Below are 14657 nucleotides of genomic sequence, written 5' to 3'. Positions count from 1 at the left end.
TATAATATAGATTTAAAAGAGTATCATTACTGATACCTTGCCTTTTTTGATGTATAACATTATGTTTATAATCTGTTTATTTCACATATTATTGTGCATATAAAATTATTATTATCAAAATAAACACGTCTATATATAAAATAAACCAAATATTAGTGAAATCGAACTGTTAAACAATGAAAGTATAGATATATCTCGTGGGTTTGATGTTGTATATCGGAAACTATTAACTCGTATCTCGGATTTTATCCCAGCGGCGATGCCACTCCAGCAACAGTAATTAGCGCGCGTAGTGCAACGAGTAGATAGCTTCCAAATTTCATGTAACATCGGCTAAATTGGTTTCCGCCGATCCCGAAGAAAAAGTATCGTCGACTTTTTTGCGGATCGATCCGGGCATGGCCTTTTTTTCGCGCGGAATTATTATAGACGCGTTGTCGTTTATCGATGTCGCTTGATTTTTGCGACAAGTGATGTCGCGACTGATTGCAATTATCTGTTTTTAGGCATTACATTATTCGATTAAATTAAAATTATAATAATTTATATCTGTGTTACTTTTACCTCCGCGCGATGTATCGCCAGCTGTTTCTCTCGGCAAACACATAGGTTCGTATTTACTCGGTATTATTCGCTTTGTCGGGAGTCCATGTGTGTAATAGAACGATCGCGATTTTTCTTAATGACGGTATTATACGATAGCTCGGAGTCTCACGGTGAAGTCAGACAAACTACTGGACATGCGATATTCCTCGTAAGACCTAGGCTTGCATTTTTCAAAGTCCCTTTCGGATTTAGTTACACTGTATCTCCAGCTAAGTCGGTAAATTCACGTGATCCGGCAAACTAGATAGTTAATTATATGCAATTTTAATTTCCGATCGACATAAATAAAAATTTCTTCCCGTACGTAATACTAATTTTAAACTTTATGACAAAATTCCATCGTAAATATCCACGCGAGGATTATTGATAGTATAAAATAGACCTGAGTAACGCATTTTATTTCTATATCCGTGACACCAGCAATGTAATACGAAACTGATGGCCAATCACGACAATGTGCATTTTTGCATACGCCGTTCGCTAGAACAAGTTACGGCTCGAGTTATGCTATAACGCATAATCTTGCAATTAAACGGGTAATTATCGTATTATAAAGGCGCGGCCAGAGTGGAATTCGAAACCTCCGGTTAGTCTAACATAAGAAGAGGGCATCTCTATGCGCGTTTTGTTTAGAGACTTTGATTATTCTCTTCCAAAGAGATCTAATAATTAACACAATATTAATTAATTTCTTTTCTTAATTTCTCCCACTCGGTTAAAGGCAGGAATAGGAAATAATAGGAACTGCAAAATAACGATTCTAATTAATTCCGTCATGCACGTTTCCTGCCTTTTATCTTTGATTTTAAATCGAGTCTTTTATTTATGTTTGAATCTATCCTAGGTTTATTTTAAACGAGTCGTTTTTGCTGAAGCACGGCGTGTCGCGCGACTTAATTGTAACATTGTTTCGCTGCTTTTATTGGAAGATCTTTGCCGTAAAAGCGTATACCGCCTTTTTGCCAGGGAACAGCGGCCCCAGCCGAGAGCTCGTTTCCGCAATTAAATCACCGGGTCACTCGATTAATGCATCCCCTCGCTGTCGCCTACGCGCGGTCATCTCTTTTTCATCCGCGCGCGCATTCCTCATCCGCGGCATCTGTCATCTGCGACCGCCCTTCGATCAATTTTCGCAAACGCTCGATAACAAGCAAGGAGACCGAGAGATTTTTTTTTTTTTTAATTTCTCAGAACCCGCCGCGCGAGAAAGGGGCGATGTCGATGGAAAAGTCAGTCTGCAAAAAGCTACTTTATCATGCGCCCTAGAATGCACGCTGGAATAATGCGTCACGGTATATCGCATGCACGTGCTTTATGATTACACACCGTCGTTCCCCTCCGCCCTCTTTAACATTATTATGCGGCGCGAGGCGGTGTGTTGTTTTATGATCTAAGATCCATAGCCTGGTGCAGAAAAAAGTTTCATAGATGTAAGAGAGTCACGTGTTGCGTTAAAAAGACAATTAACATCCTCCCTGAATTCCGAATGAGAAATGTCCGAGTTTTTTTTTTACGATTTAGTTAGAAAAGCAGCAGCCTCGCATGTTTATGCTTCTCGTAACAGGATCTTTCAGAGCGTAACGCGACACGTGAGGAGGTTCGGGCATATCTCAGGTGTTAACCGGTGCATTCGCACGCGGGTCTCTCCTGTTATAGGGGGCACGTAGCGTAAGATACGGCGATGCTGGAGAACAATGGTGGTGTTATACGGCAGTACGAAATTAGATTAGATAGATCTTGGTCGAGTAATACGACCTCGCCCGCGGGAACGAGCTTACACGAGCGAATAGCACGTTGCCATCGTAAGCGTTACACGACCCCCGTGTAACTAATCGCGCGGTTAATCGCGCTTTTGGCGCGTAACACGCGTTACCACCGCAAAAATACGTTTTCCTTCTTCCCTTTATCCCTTTCTCCTCTCCTGTTCGTTTGTTATATAACGAGCAAATAGGGCATAAAACGCGATATTAATTAAATCCACTGAGCTTTGATGACCCGTGCTTCGCGAGTCGCTTTTAAAAATCCCAGGCTTTTGTTAAACGGTCCTACGTATATATCCGACTAATTTTATTAATTACGTGAAAAATGGGAAAATGTGAGGTTTTATTTCACGGATATACGTCGCTGATTGCTCGACGTGTTATTGTTATAAATGATCGCGATTTAATTCGATTAACGCGTCTCGATGTTTTAATAAAAGCAGAGCGAAACTGGCAAGATTGTCAAAATATCAAAATATTTTTTCTCGCTTTTGTGATTTCACATGTATTATTTTAACGTAATGGAATCTATATTTATAAGTATAAATGAATATGTCATCGACAAGTCACGACTTTTAAAAAAATCGCTCAGACGATGCTGACTGAGTTAATCAACCCTTTGACTTTTATTCGTACCATAAAAAGCAATTTCTTTAATAGAGGCGTGAGACCCATCAGGCAAATTTCATATTACATTCGATAATGCGCCTCGTAAAAGACAGATAATCTTGGTTTGTCATAAGGGAATAATTCCGATAAAACTTTCTCTCGACGAGCGATCTTTTAAGCGGAAGTTGCCCCAGAAGCCGTTAGCTCCCGGCAGCATTTTTCATTATCATCATAAAATATTACTCCGTCGAGCGTTCCATGGTGCTTCAAGAAAAACATCCTCGCGTAACGTCCATTGGGACTCGCGCGCTCAGGAGAAAATAAATCCATCGTTACGCTTGTCGAAATCCTCATTTAATGTCGCAGTATCTGCCATAATATGTTGTCCACGTCGCGGGTAGTATCGTAAATAATTTCGCCTGATCCCGGACTCTGATTTCCGATAACGAATTTCCCATTCCGGGCTTATTCGCGGTCAAATATACGCTGCTGCTGCAATAATAACGCAACCCTCGCGCACATGTACACGCGTGCGCGAGGGTGTGTGCATTCCTGCTAGGTCGAGGCCGAACCCTCGGGTCGACCGGTCGTCCAGGGGGTAAGGAACGAAAACGAAAAGCAATTATTTAAATGCGTTGAGGGTCGGTTATATGCTCGCGGCACGATCGAACGCTATTTCCCTCAATTCCCCCTTTTTCCCTGTCCATCGCGGCACTTCCGCCTCCGGTCTTCGTTCCCCTTTTCTCATACTTTTTATTTAGAAATAAAAAGAAATGTGTGCCCGTTCAAAAGTCGACTACGTCGATAAAATTCGAGAGAAAAAGGATCGAGCAATCAATCAGTTCGCACGAAATGAAATCGAATTCGATTAAATGATGATGAAGATTAGATTCGAGATGATTCATATTGGCGTTTCCGCATTTTCATTCTATCGTGGCTCTAATAACGATGCGCTCCTACCCCTATGCGCGCCGATGGGGGTGATTTGGCCCGACGAAAACGCGGAACTAGTTTGTTTTAATGGTAGTGCTTCGTATCAGTTGTACGAGTTCGGATTCACGCCACGCTGATATGATAACGGGTAACGCTGCAAAGCAAAAGTTACGAGAGCCAGCAGCACACCGCCTTGTCGACGGATCGTGGCTCCGAGCGAAACGACAACGGCTTCCTTGTAACTCGATTAGCGGCTCGCGGTGTAATGTAAAATCTAGGCCGTCACCGGAAGCCGTAAGACTATAATGCAAAAAAGCCGCTCGGCCTTTACACAACGCGGTTGCGCTCTCGCTATTCATGGCTTCCCTTTTTTGTTTGACGGTGTCGCTTTGTTGAAACGTCGCGCTTGCATCTCTGCGGAGGCTTCACACGCTCAACTCACCTACCGTAGACTAGCTCCATATCGTATTTATGTCTTTCTAAAAATACTTGTTTGTATTTCCACAATTAATCGTGCGTAGAAACACGTTTTATTTCGCCAAATTTTGAATAGATTCGCGAGCGCTCGTTCTTGTTTGATTAGTTTCACGTGGAACACGTAGTAAATTGAAACAATTGTTCTCCAACGTCAATAACTTCCGCGAATTTTTGCGCAATTGAGCGAAATTTTCGAGCGAAATCCACATCCATGATAAAAGGGATGTACGTCCGTGCGCCGTTAATATAAAGCTCGGTATCGCAGTGGTTGAACAAGGCAAGAAGCATCATGTGGCAAAATCCGAACGCTATAATTTCGTCGAGTCCGTTTCATCGGACCGATCTTTGTCTCGATAATAGTGGTGGTCCCTCCTATTTCGCCCACAATTCGAGACTCGTACTATTCCTGTTTTATCGAGGGGAAAGTCATCGTGCAAAATACCACGTTTTATTATCCTATACCGTAATAGATATCTCGTTTTCGATCGTTATTTATCGCGCTATTAATGATCGGACATTTTGCTAATCGCTATTGCATTCATTGTTGCAGGTCTCATTACCACTAGTGGCAGAAAGCTGGATCGCGAGAATCAAGCGGAACATGTATTGGAGGTAAGTCAACAGAAAAATTAAATTTCACGTTTCTTTTAAAATTCTCCGACAGCGAGATGTAATTGAATAAACTAAAAGTACGAGTAAATTTAAGAGAATGTAACGAATTCGAAACGCATCGCGTCTTTGCAATTGACAACGGTTTAATCGTTAGAGCAAATCGTATTCTCTAATGGCGCGCTAATGCCAAAAGCTGATAGATAGATAGATTAGTGTGCCTCCTTTTCGTCCATCCATTCGTATTCCATTTCTCGACGATACTGTCGACAAAGTTCCAGAACTGCCTTCTCTCTTCACTCCAACCACGCTCCCTCAATATTGTCAGAGTGGAAATGAGGAAGAAAATCGCATCTTTCGTGAGATTGAAAAGTAAAATGAGGAAAATCTGCTGCCTCCAACGATAAAAGCGAGAAGGCTAACTTGAGAGTGAGAAAAGGGGTATGAACGAGGAGAGCGAGAGAGTCTGGAAAACGAATGGATGGCTTGGGACAACGACGGGCAGAAAGAAGGGCGAAGATGCAGGAGAAGGCGGGGGAAGGTAGAAAGAGGAGGCTTTGGATGGAACAGGGTTGAAAAGGTACAGTGGTCTCCGCGCTAAGATGGTGGAAGAAAAAGGGTCATGGGGTGAGACACGGCAGAGGCGAGACATTTCTCCGGGGAAAGTCGTCGGAGCCTTTCGGAGAATTTCTACCTGCATCGGGATTAAAGAAGGAGCTCGCGCGATAGTCTCACATCGTGTACGGCGGTAGACACTGAAATTTCCAGAACGATAAAAGCAGGAACAGATCGATGCCAATTTCACGAAGAGGCTTCTTCCGCGGCTTTAGAACCGAGGTGAATGCGATTGATAGGGTAAACGGTCCTTAACCTTACTCATGTCTTCCTTCTACTGCCTCCGTTACTACCATTTTAAAAATTTAAACGTAATTGATTCATTCACGTAATTATTTCTAATCCGAAGCAGAATTTTCTAACATTATAATTAATTAAGATTGATTTGGTTTAAGACAGTGATGGAAAGAAAGAGGAGTAGGAGGAAGAAAAGGAAGATTTTTGCATGTAACAAGATTAAAAGTCTAGTGTCCAAGAAGGTAGAAAAAAAAAAGAATTATAAAATGAAAGAAAGGTGAGATAGATTAAACTTGACATCAACGAATGAGTGTAACTGAGCGAAACGGGAGACGCATCGTGTATATAACAATGTCGTCCTGTAAGTTTTAAAGATTTACGAACATGTGGGTCTCGCGCAGTTTCACCTTGATCGCGAAACTTGCAATACGTGCATCTCTCTGCATATTATACCGGCTCTATTGCAGTTTCTAACAAACTTATACCAACGTGTTACTTGTCTGATACCACTTTGGCGTTGTCGCATTTAGGAAAGTTTTGCAAATAAAATCACTGGTAAAGCTTCTTAGCTTCGTTCTATTTCTAGAAAAAAAGAAACCATGATATTTTCCATATTTTCTTTCAAAATAACAAAAAGTGCATTATAATCTAAGTATATATTTCTTTCTAGTTTTTCATAAAATTTCTTAAGAATCGCAATTTGCAGATTTTGTTATAATATTCGCGAAATTATGATCATATCTTAATAACAAATTTGCAATAAAGCAATTTTTACAGTAATTTATGCGTTATTTTGAACCGCGTGCAAAAGTATCTTATTTATTCAGAATTAAAATGGTTTTAATGCGATAAAATCGTATCAAGTAATGTTAAAAAAAAAAGTGCATGGACCATTACGGTGGCAAAGTGTTTCATAATTAACATGAGCATATGCTCGCCCTAAATTAAATTGCGCGTTATCGGTTTTAATGGCCATGTTCTCGTTCGTTCGCACGTTGGGTGCAATTTAAATTTTCAGCACCCCCATCGAGCCAACGAATTAAATGCATTTTATGGCAACACTATGATATCGAAAATCAAAGCGAATCCTGTATCTTTCTTGTATTTTTAAAATTAATATTTAGTATATTCTACAGTATTTATTACATTGCAATATATGACAAAATTGTTTGAAGTTTTGATATCATTTACGGATATTATTTAAAATTTTTTTTGAAACTGTCAAGGTTTAAATTGAATTGAGTGCTCCTGACCTTACACTAAAAACTATCTAGATGTCATTAGACGTGATAGCAGCACGTCTGATGACATCTAGATAGTTTTTAGTATGTTTTTTACCACAGTATTATAAAGTATCTGAACCGCGTGCTACAGAATATGACATATATATATTACACAATATATATCTATATAGAATATTGGAATGTATTTTCATATAATAAAATATAATCAAAAGGTAATATAAAAGCTAATATAAAACGTGCTTTGAAATAAAAACAAATGACATTTCCCACAAAATATATAATAGACAGACTGAAAGACTGTGACATTTAAGCTTGCCTCGTATAGATCTGATTTCATTAGACATCATTACAGGAATTTTCCGACGACTCCATTTCGTGTCGCGACCAGGAAATCACTTTAAGAGGCTTTGATCCTACGATGCGGGTTGTTAACAGCGTGTTTGTGTTCGTAACCGAGTTAAATGAGTCTCGGCTCTAGAAACAAGAGTTCGTGAAAACGATCGCCTCCCCCGTGGCATCTCCTTGCCGCTTTCTTGCGGGGAAACTTGCGCAATTCATTTCACAAAGTCTTCCCGCCGCGAATAATTAATGAGTGTACAGAGTGCTTTCTTTTATCATAATCTTTAGCGATTATGCCTTGATTATCAATCGCACGGATTAAATTGGTTATTCAGCGACTTATTCTATTGAGCGCGTAATACGGAGGACAAATTTATGAAATTGACAAGTAGCGGAGGGAACCTCCCCCCAAATAATATTCTCGAATTATAAAATTCACGTAAAAGGTAGAAAGTTATGCGCGTCACGTAATAGCAACCTAGCAACTATATATAAGTCGGGGGATTTTATTTCTCCATTGATATTCCATGCATTCAGTTTAAAGGGGACGCATGGAATATATCCGATCCTCTCTTTCCCTATACTAGTTAAAAATCTGTTTTATTTTCGAATAGCATCTATCGCATCGTCACTGCAACCATGTTGGTTCAAGGATCGGCGAAATTGATATCGGCTGAAATAGCGTTATTGGCAGCACGCGCATCTAAACGGGGCATATATCCCGTAGATTCCGCGCTTTTCGATCGTTAGACTTCCTTTTTATTGCGCACCCGTTCGCTCGCCAAACTCGTTTATCTGTCATCGATATGCCGCTTAACCGATATGTATAACCGATGTCAAAGGGCGGCGGACGCCGGTATATTTCGGCATGAAAGGTCGGCCGTTTACGTTTGCGCAACCCGTTTATGCGAGATGCGACCGGGATGACCGCGTGCGTCCTCCTTTTTCATAATTCCACGCATAATTTACGGGTCTCTACTGCATTCTCATGGTTGTGCCCTGTCACGAAGAGACATTTTTTTCACTACCCGAGAGCGTATCTCGCGTCGCCAGGCGCCTCTTTTACATGCCGTATAATTCGCAGAGCGTTCGATAAATCTAAAACATCGACAATGTCAATGTTTCGCTTTCGATGGAGTTCACGTAACGACAATGGATCGCGTCGTGTTCCTTTGCTTTTATAATTTATTGTCCTTACCTCCTCCCACAAACATCCCTATCCTTTCTGGAGGCCTGTCCTATTTAGGGTCCATCCGTCACTGCTATTTGGTACAGGGGATTTTAGTATGTACTAGAGGGATTTTGGGGAATGTGGTCACTCTATGGCGTTGTGCCGTTTCTTATGAAAGGCGGAAGCCAGCATACCGTGCACGCGAATATTTCTACCGGTACTTATTTGGTCAGCGAGCGAACTTTTCAAGGATCCTCCATGGCAATCGGCATTGCATCCATCGAACAAGATACCTCTACAACATTGCTCTGGAGTCGCATATCACTGTTGAAAAGCAGTATTAGCAGATGCGGTCTGGATAGTTCAGTGGTCTAGAGCAGTTGCTTCGGATTCGATTCCCGATTCAACCACTTGCACCTCATACATTTTTCTAGTCCGCGAATATTGTTTTCTAGCAATTATTCCTGAAAAATGTGTGAATGCTCTCTCCACAGGACATGCGTCAATGCCGTTGCCATGGATGGATTCTGTCGCTCATTGATCAAATGGACATGTCCGACCTCCTCCCATATACATTCCTATCTCTTCTGGATTTTATTTTGTATGCATGTAGTTTCCTCAATTTCTTATTATTTTTTATGATTTACTTCATATTTCTTATCACAATATAATTTTATTTTGGATCGCTTACAAGATAAAAATTTAAATTTTAACTTGTGAGCAATCCAAAATAAAACAAATACATATGCTTAGTACTGTTAAAGAGCTTTCGACGTAGCCATTATCTGTTACTGACATAACATCGAATCGACTGATGCTTTTTTGCGATGACCTTTTGTTGTAAAGATGCGCTTTAGGCGCTCCTTCTAATATTCAAAGTAAGCCAGAAAATTGCTTACTACCGTAGAACAGACAGTCGACTCTCTACTAAGTACTGCTTCAAGTATCGGCTTGAGAGTATTTCATCGAAATTTATGATCGACCGGGCGTACTTGAATGCAAATCGAAGTCGCCGACAGATAATCCATGAGAAAGAGCACGTAAGAATCAATTTTCAGCTCACGTGCCACTCTTATAGACGCAGCAAATTTTTTATTTAATTTCCCATTTCTACCTGCCTTTTAAAACAGGGCTATAAAAGGGGAATTCGAATGGTAAATAAAGAGTTATTTAAAAATGTTATGATAGATTTTTATGTCTACAGAATCTCTCTATTAGATGCATTAATTTAATGCAATTATTTCTGTCTTCTTGCCCCGAATTATTTTTGAAGAAAGTCTTTTTATTTCATCAAATATGAAAATTCGGCTTCCATCGATTTCCGAATTTTTACCCCTTCTTCTCCGCTTCTCTTTAAAAGTACTTCGCGATCGATAACGTCCTGTCTCTCGACGAAAGTGCTGTGCGTAAGTTTCGGCGACTCGCGAACCATCGGCCGCTAACCACCCTCTCGAGAAGTTTTTGCCGGAGTCTTATTAATAGGCGCGATTTTTCACGGTCTCCTCCGACCGTCGCCCGAGAAATATACCCCTTCTTTAGCGCAAGCGGACATATTTCAAATGTGCCGTCGGGCGTTTTCACTATGCGCCGCGTATATTAATAAGGGCAGCTACGAATCGGCCCTTCGCTTATTCCTCACGAGATCCTTTTTTTCCCGCACGTTCCGCACGACGGCTTTCGCTCAGATTCGGTGCGTTATAATACGTTATAATACGCCGATTTTCCCTCGACAACCATACGTCGTGACGCGGAGATAAACGCCCCGCTCGCTCAGCGTTTTTCGCGGATGACTAATGACTCTGACGTGTGATTTATCCCGCATAGACGAGTGCGCACGAATCTAATTATCCCCGCTTGCATTTGGCTTGTTGATCCTGCATATGATTATTCGAAAAGATAAATGTCAAGGGTAAATTTTACATCGCCGTAAAATCCTCCCCTTACATTTTTTCCGATATTTTAAATATTCAATTTCCGATATTTTAAATATTCAACTTCAAGTTCATAAGATGTGTGTCAAAGAAGTTTGTTAAAAATAGATAACGAAAGAAGGAGAAGGAAAAAATCGATAAGTAACATAAGGTAGAAAAAAGGAGGAAGAACTCGAAGTTTTCTTCTTTCCACCCCATGTCTCGTCCCTTTTTACATTCCACTTTTCTGCCTGCGCGCTACAAAATCTTTCGTTTTACTGCCGGTGTCGCCCGAACACTCAGAAGCATCACTGAAGTCGCTTAATTGACATTCTTCCTACTGTCTTTCGCGCACTGTCGTGAGGATTATCGTCGCGACGCCCGGCTCTCGATGTCTGGATCTTTCTTACAGTGCAATGGAAACTTCCGTCTCGGTGCACGTGACGTTACCGTGACAATGAGGAAGCACTGCGCGATGCCATCGTCAAAGAAACAGAGAAAAACAATAGGGTGTAGTATTCTATAGGATGGACCCTCGTATTACGTTCGGGGATAAGGAGTTTCGTATCTCAGCAAGAACTTGAACCGAGAGAAACGAATGCAAAAGTATCTCCAATTCTCCCCGTACGCGGGTAGTTGTAAATATTTTGCGTTGTGGATACAGACAAAAATAACGATCACGTTTACGTGCAACAATGGCGTTCTAAAAATAGCACAACTTTTTAATTTCGTGAGATTATTTTACAAGTCTCGGATTCTTTATTCTATGATTCTCTATAGATTGAGAATGTTGTACAATTGAAGAAGCTAATTTTACGAAAATTTTACGAAAATCACATCGTTTTACTATACACTGAGAAAAAAAAGTTGTTAACTTGATTAAATTTTTTAACTAAATTATTATTTTTCTAATTGAAATATTCAAATATTTTAAAGTTAAATAGATATTATGTTAGATTTAATATGTCGTGTTTAATTTAAATATTTTAATTAAAAAAATAATAATTTAGTTGAACGGTTTAGTTAAATTAACAACTTTTTTCTCAGTGATATGAATTGCATTGACATTAAGAGAATTAATGTTCAAATTTCACAAAGGGTATAATAATCGGAATATCGTTGATTTTCATCTCTCTTTTCTCTCCTTGAAATATGAAGCACAAGGAAAAAGAAGAAGGGCTTGTTCTCTGGACGCTCAGTATACATTATGTGCAGGAATGGTATATAATTAATATACAGCACTACTCTCATTTGCCTAGTCCCTTCTCCTGTTTACGTTTCACAGCGCATTGCAAAAGAGCTCGCGAGTAGGTAGAAATAATTATGATGAATAGCCAGGAATCTCTATGGTGGAAATTCCGCGGCACAAATACATTTCGTGTATTCGACCGAGTGAAGAGGGAGATACAAAGCAAATGCGCGCGATCGTGAAAAATTGACGCGAGAAAGAAACCGATAATCCGCTGCACTTCGCTCAGAGTCATTGTATCGTGCTTCAGATCAAAATGCAATCGAGGCGCGATTAATTATTGAAACCGATCGTGGTTTCGATTAGGAAATTACGCTTCGCTTATGGATCCCGGGGTGTTTATCGCGATGGAATATTTCCGGGGGAAATCCGATAGTCATCTAGATAAAATGCATACTCGCTTAGTAATACTAATTAGAATCATGAATTGCACGCCTTAGGAAGCGTTCCTTAATTGAAGATAAATTTTATGTGTGGTTACGATTAAACGGGGAAAAAAAGAAAATACTATCGTGCGTCTACTCGATGTTCGATATGGTATGTTCGCCTTCGGTTGGCCTTCCAGACAGGAATTCCAATTATTAACGATCGCAATTACGCGCGATGCTTTCTGTGATAACATCTTTGGAGTCTCGACTCGTTCCAATGGGAAATGAAAATCGCAAGTTTATGACAAAGTTTGAAGGTCTTTGCTTGATACCAGATCAATTTCGGTTTCGTTAATATCTTTAATATTAGAGAGAATTTACGAATATTATACTCCCTGAAACTTTTTAAAAGATCTTTCTCTTTCTTTGAAATGTTTAAACTTGATACATTCATTTAATTACATAATTTTATATTTTTTTAATATCTTAAGATCAACCGATATAATTTCTGCAAAAAATGCGCACGAGGTGTATCTGTATGTAAGGTAAGAGATCAAGGGATCACGATATATTCGGAACATCTGGGATAAAGTTGGCTTTATTCCTATCTCAGATAGCCTTCAACGTTTATCTAGCCACTTAGCCATCTTACGGGGTTGCCATAAGCGTTTTCCAATGCCTAACTGGTGGCTAAACGACAGTTCTATCCGCTCGCTGCTCTAACCAACTGATTAAATACGTATTTTTCGCAGCATCGCTTACGTGTACGTGGCATTTGATAAAATATGCTTATTAGCGAGGAATTTCGAATTTGTGGGCATAACAGCAGTGTGCCTGCGGTTGAATATAATCGCTTCTGGAACGTTGTGGCTGCGAATAATGCGTAACAAAGCTAAATTCGTAATTTTATTGAATTTGAATTTTATTACCAACAAAATATGGTTAAATTAGTTTTAATTTCGGAAATTTTAATTAGTTAGTTTTAATTTCGGTAATTTTATTTAATTTAATAAAAAATTACTTCGATAAAAAAGTTATTAAAATTGAAATATCCATATATATTATATATAAATTGAAATATCCATATATATTAAAACTTTACTATGTATTAAAACGTAGTTCTTTTTGATTTCATTTTTATTTAAAATTCTAATACAATATGTATAGGAATTTTAAATAAAAGTAAAATCAAAAAGTATAATTTTGTGAGATGGTTAAGGAAGAGAAAAATATAATATTTGCGATCCTCTTTAATGTTTTATGTTATAGATTTTTTATTTTTATTTTCAACGTTCATTAATATTTATATGTATACATATATTATATATATATATATATATATATATATATATACAAATAAATATGTACAAATAAATATTAATAAAAATTAATATTAATACATATTAATAATGATCGATTGATGTTACAAGATAATGAAATACTTGACAAGATATATCGTTAAACTTTATTAAAGAAGAATATGCTATCAAAGTATTTAATTAGTTCTTTATTGAATTTTTCAATTTATTGTCTTTTAAAGAAAATAGCGTATCGATTTTACTATGCATCTTGAAAAAAAACTAGCTCAATGTCAGATTCGTTCGGACTATGATGGATGATTGAACACTTTCATCAAGATTTGAGTTGGCAAATGCATCTCTGTTGGTACATTACGACTCGATCTTACGTCAACAGATGAAGTGAATTCATAACCATCGGTGATCTGATGAATAATGAATACAGCGCGATTGCGGTATCTTTGACCAAACTATCGGTCGTCCGTCCTATTCATCTTTTATGATAATCGATCTACCGTGTAGTCATTTCCGAAATCATACTCCGTGCGCGAGAACGTAAATTCTAAAAGCGAGCGATCGCCGGAAACGGTTTCGACCACGCAAACCAGCCTGGAGCTGGATCTTCTTCAGACAGCCTTCAAATTATGCATGCTTTTCTGCTCCGGTAAGCGAGTGATGTTCCCTTAACGATCTGTCGGTTTACTTTCAAAGAGAAAGGACGGAAAAGTGGAAAAGAAAAGGAATGGAAAAGGGAAAACTCGACTTGCCAAATAGAACGTATTATTGGCACGTGATTGTGGCGAGAAAAGAAAGAAGAAGATGACGTAAAAAAGCTCTAAGTACCGTATTTCCGGAGAATTAGCATTCGCGAAGAAAACGTGTTGGAAACGCAAATTTATTATGGCACGAAATTAGCCGTGGCTGGTTTTGTTCTGACCAAGTAACGCGAGAAGTAGAAATTTCCCGCGAACACGGACCGATTATTATTAACAGAGCTTTAGATAGATCAGAGAATATTACGATATCCTCTGGATAAGTCCGGATTTCGCATTGCGCTTCCCGCCCTGCTATTACAGCGAATCGGCTTACATGAAACTTTCGAGGGTTTTGCTTTATACAAGCGGAATGATTATTAAATCGCGAACGGGAACAGATCTCGTTGTTTTCGATTTCGTGATTACGAATTATTATTCAAATATTTTCATTTCCTGGCGGACGCAATGGTGTGTGTA

General features: G+C 39.1%; 1 protein-coding gene across 2 annotated transcripts in view; it reads left to right on the top strand.

Moving 5' to 3' along the window:
- The window catches only part of LOC105251612 (fat-like cadherin-related tumor suppressor homolog), a 100806-nt gene that overhangs the window by 59925 nt on the left and 26224 nt on the right, over positions 1 to 14657 (top strand). For both annotated transcript variants that reach the window (XM_025407402.1, XM_025407401.1), the window contains exon 4: positions 4936 to 4997. In XM_025407402.1, the coding sequence (XP_025263187.1) occupies positions 4936 to 4997 (62 nt within the window). The remainder of the gene's footprint in view (positions 1 to 4935; positions 4998 to 14657) is intronic.

The sequence above is a fragment of the Camponotus floridanus genome, unplaced genomic scaffold (genome assembly GCF_003227725.1).
Source record: "Camponotus floridanus strain SB8 unplaced genomic scaffold, Cflo_v7.5 scaffold173, whole genome shotgun sequence".
In the NCBI taxonomy this organism is placed as follows: Eukaryota; Metazoa; Arthropoda; class Insecta; order Hymenoptera; family Formicidae; genus Camponotus; species Camponotus floridanus.
The sequence above is the reverse complement of the archived record's forward strand: the minus strand, read 5'-3'. Positions and strand labels throughout refer to the sequence as shown.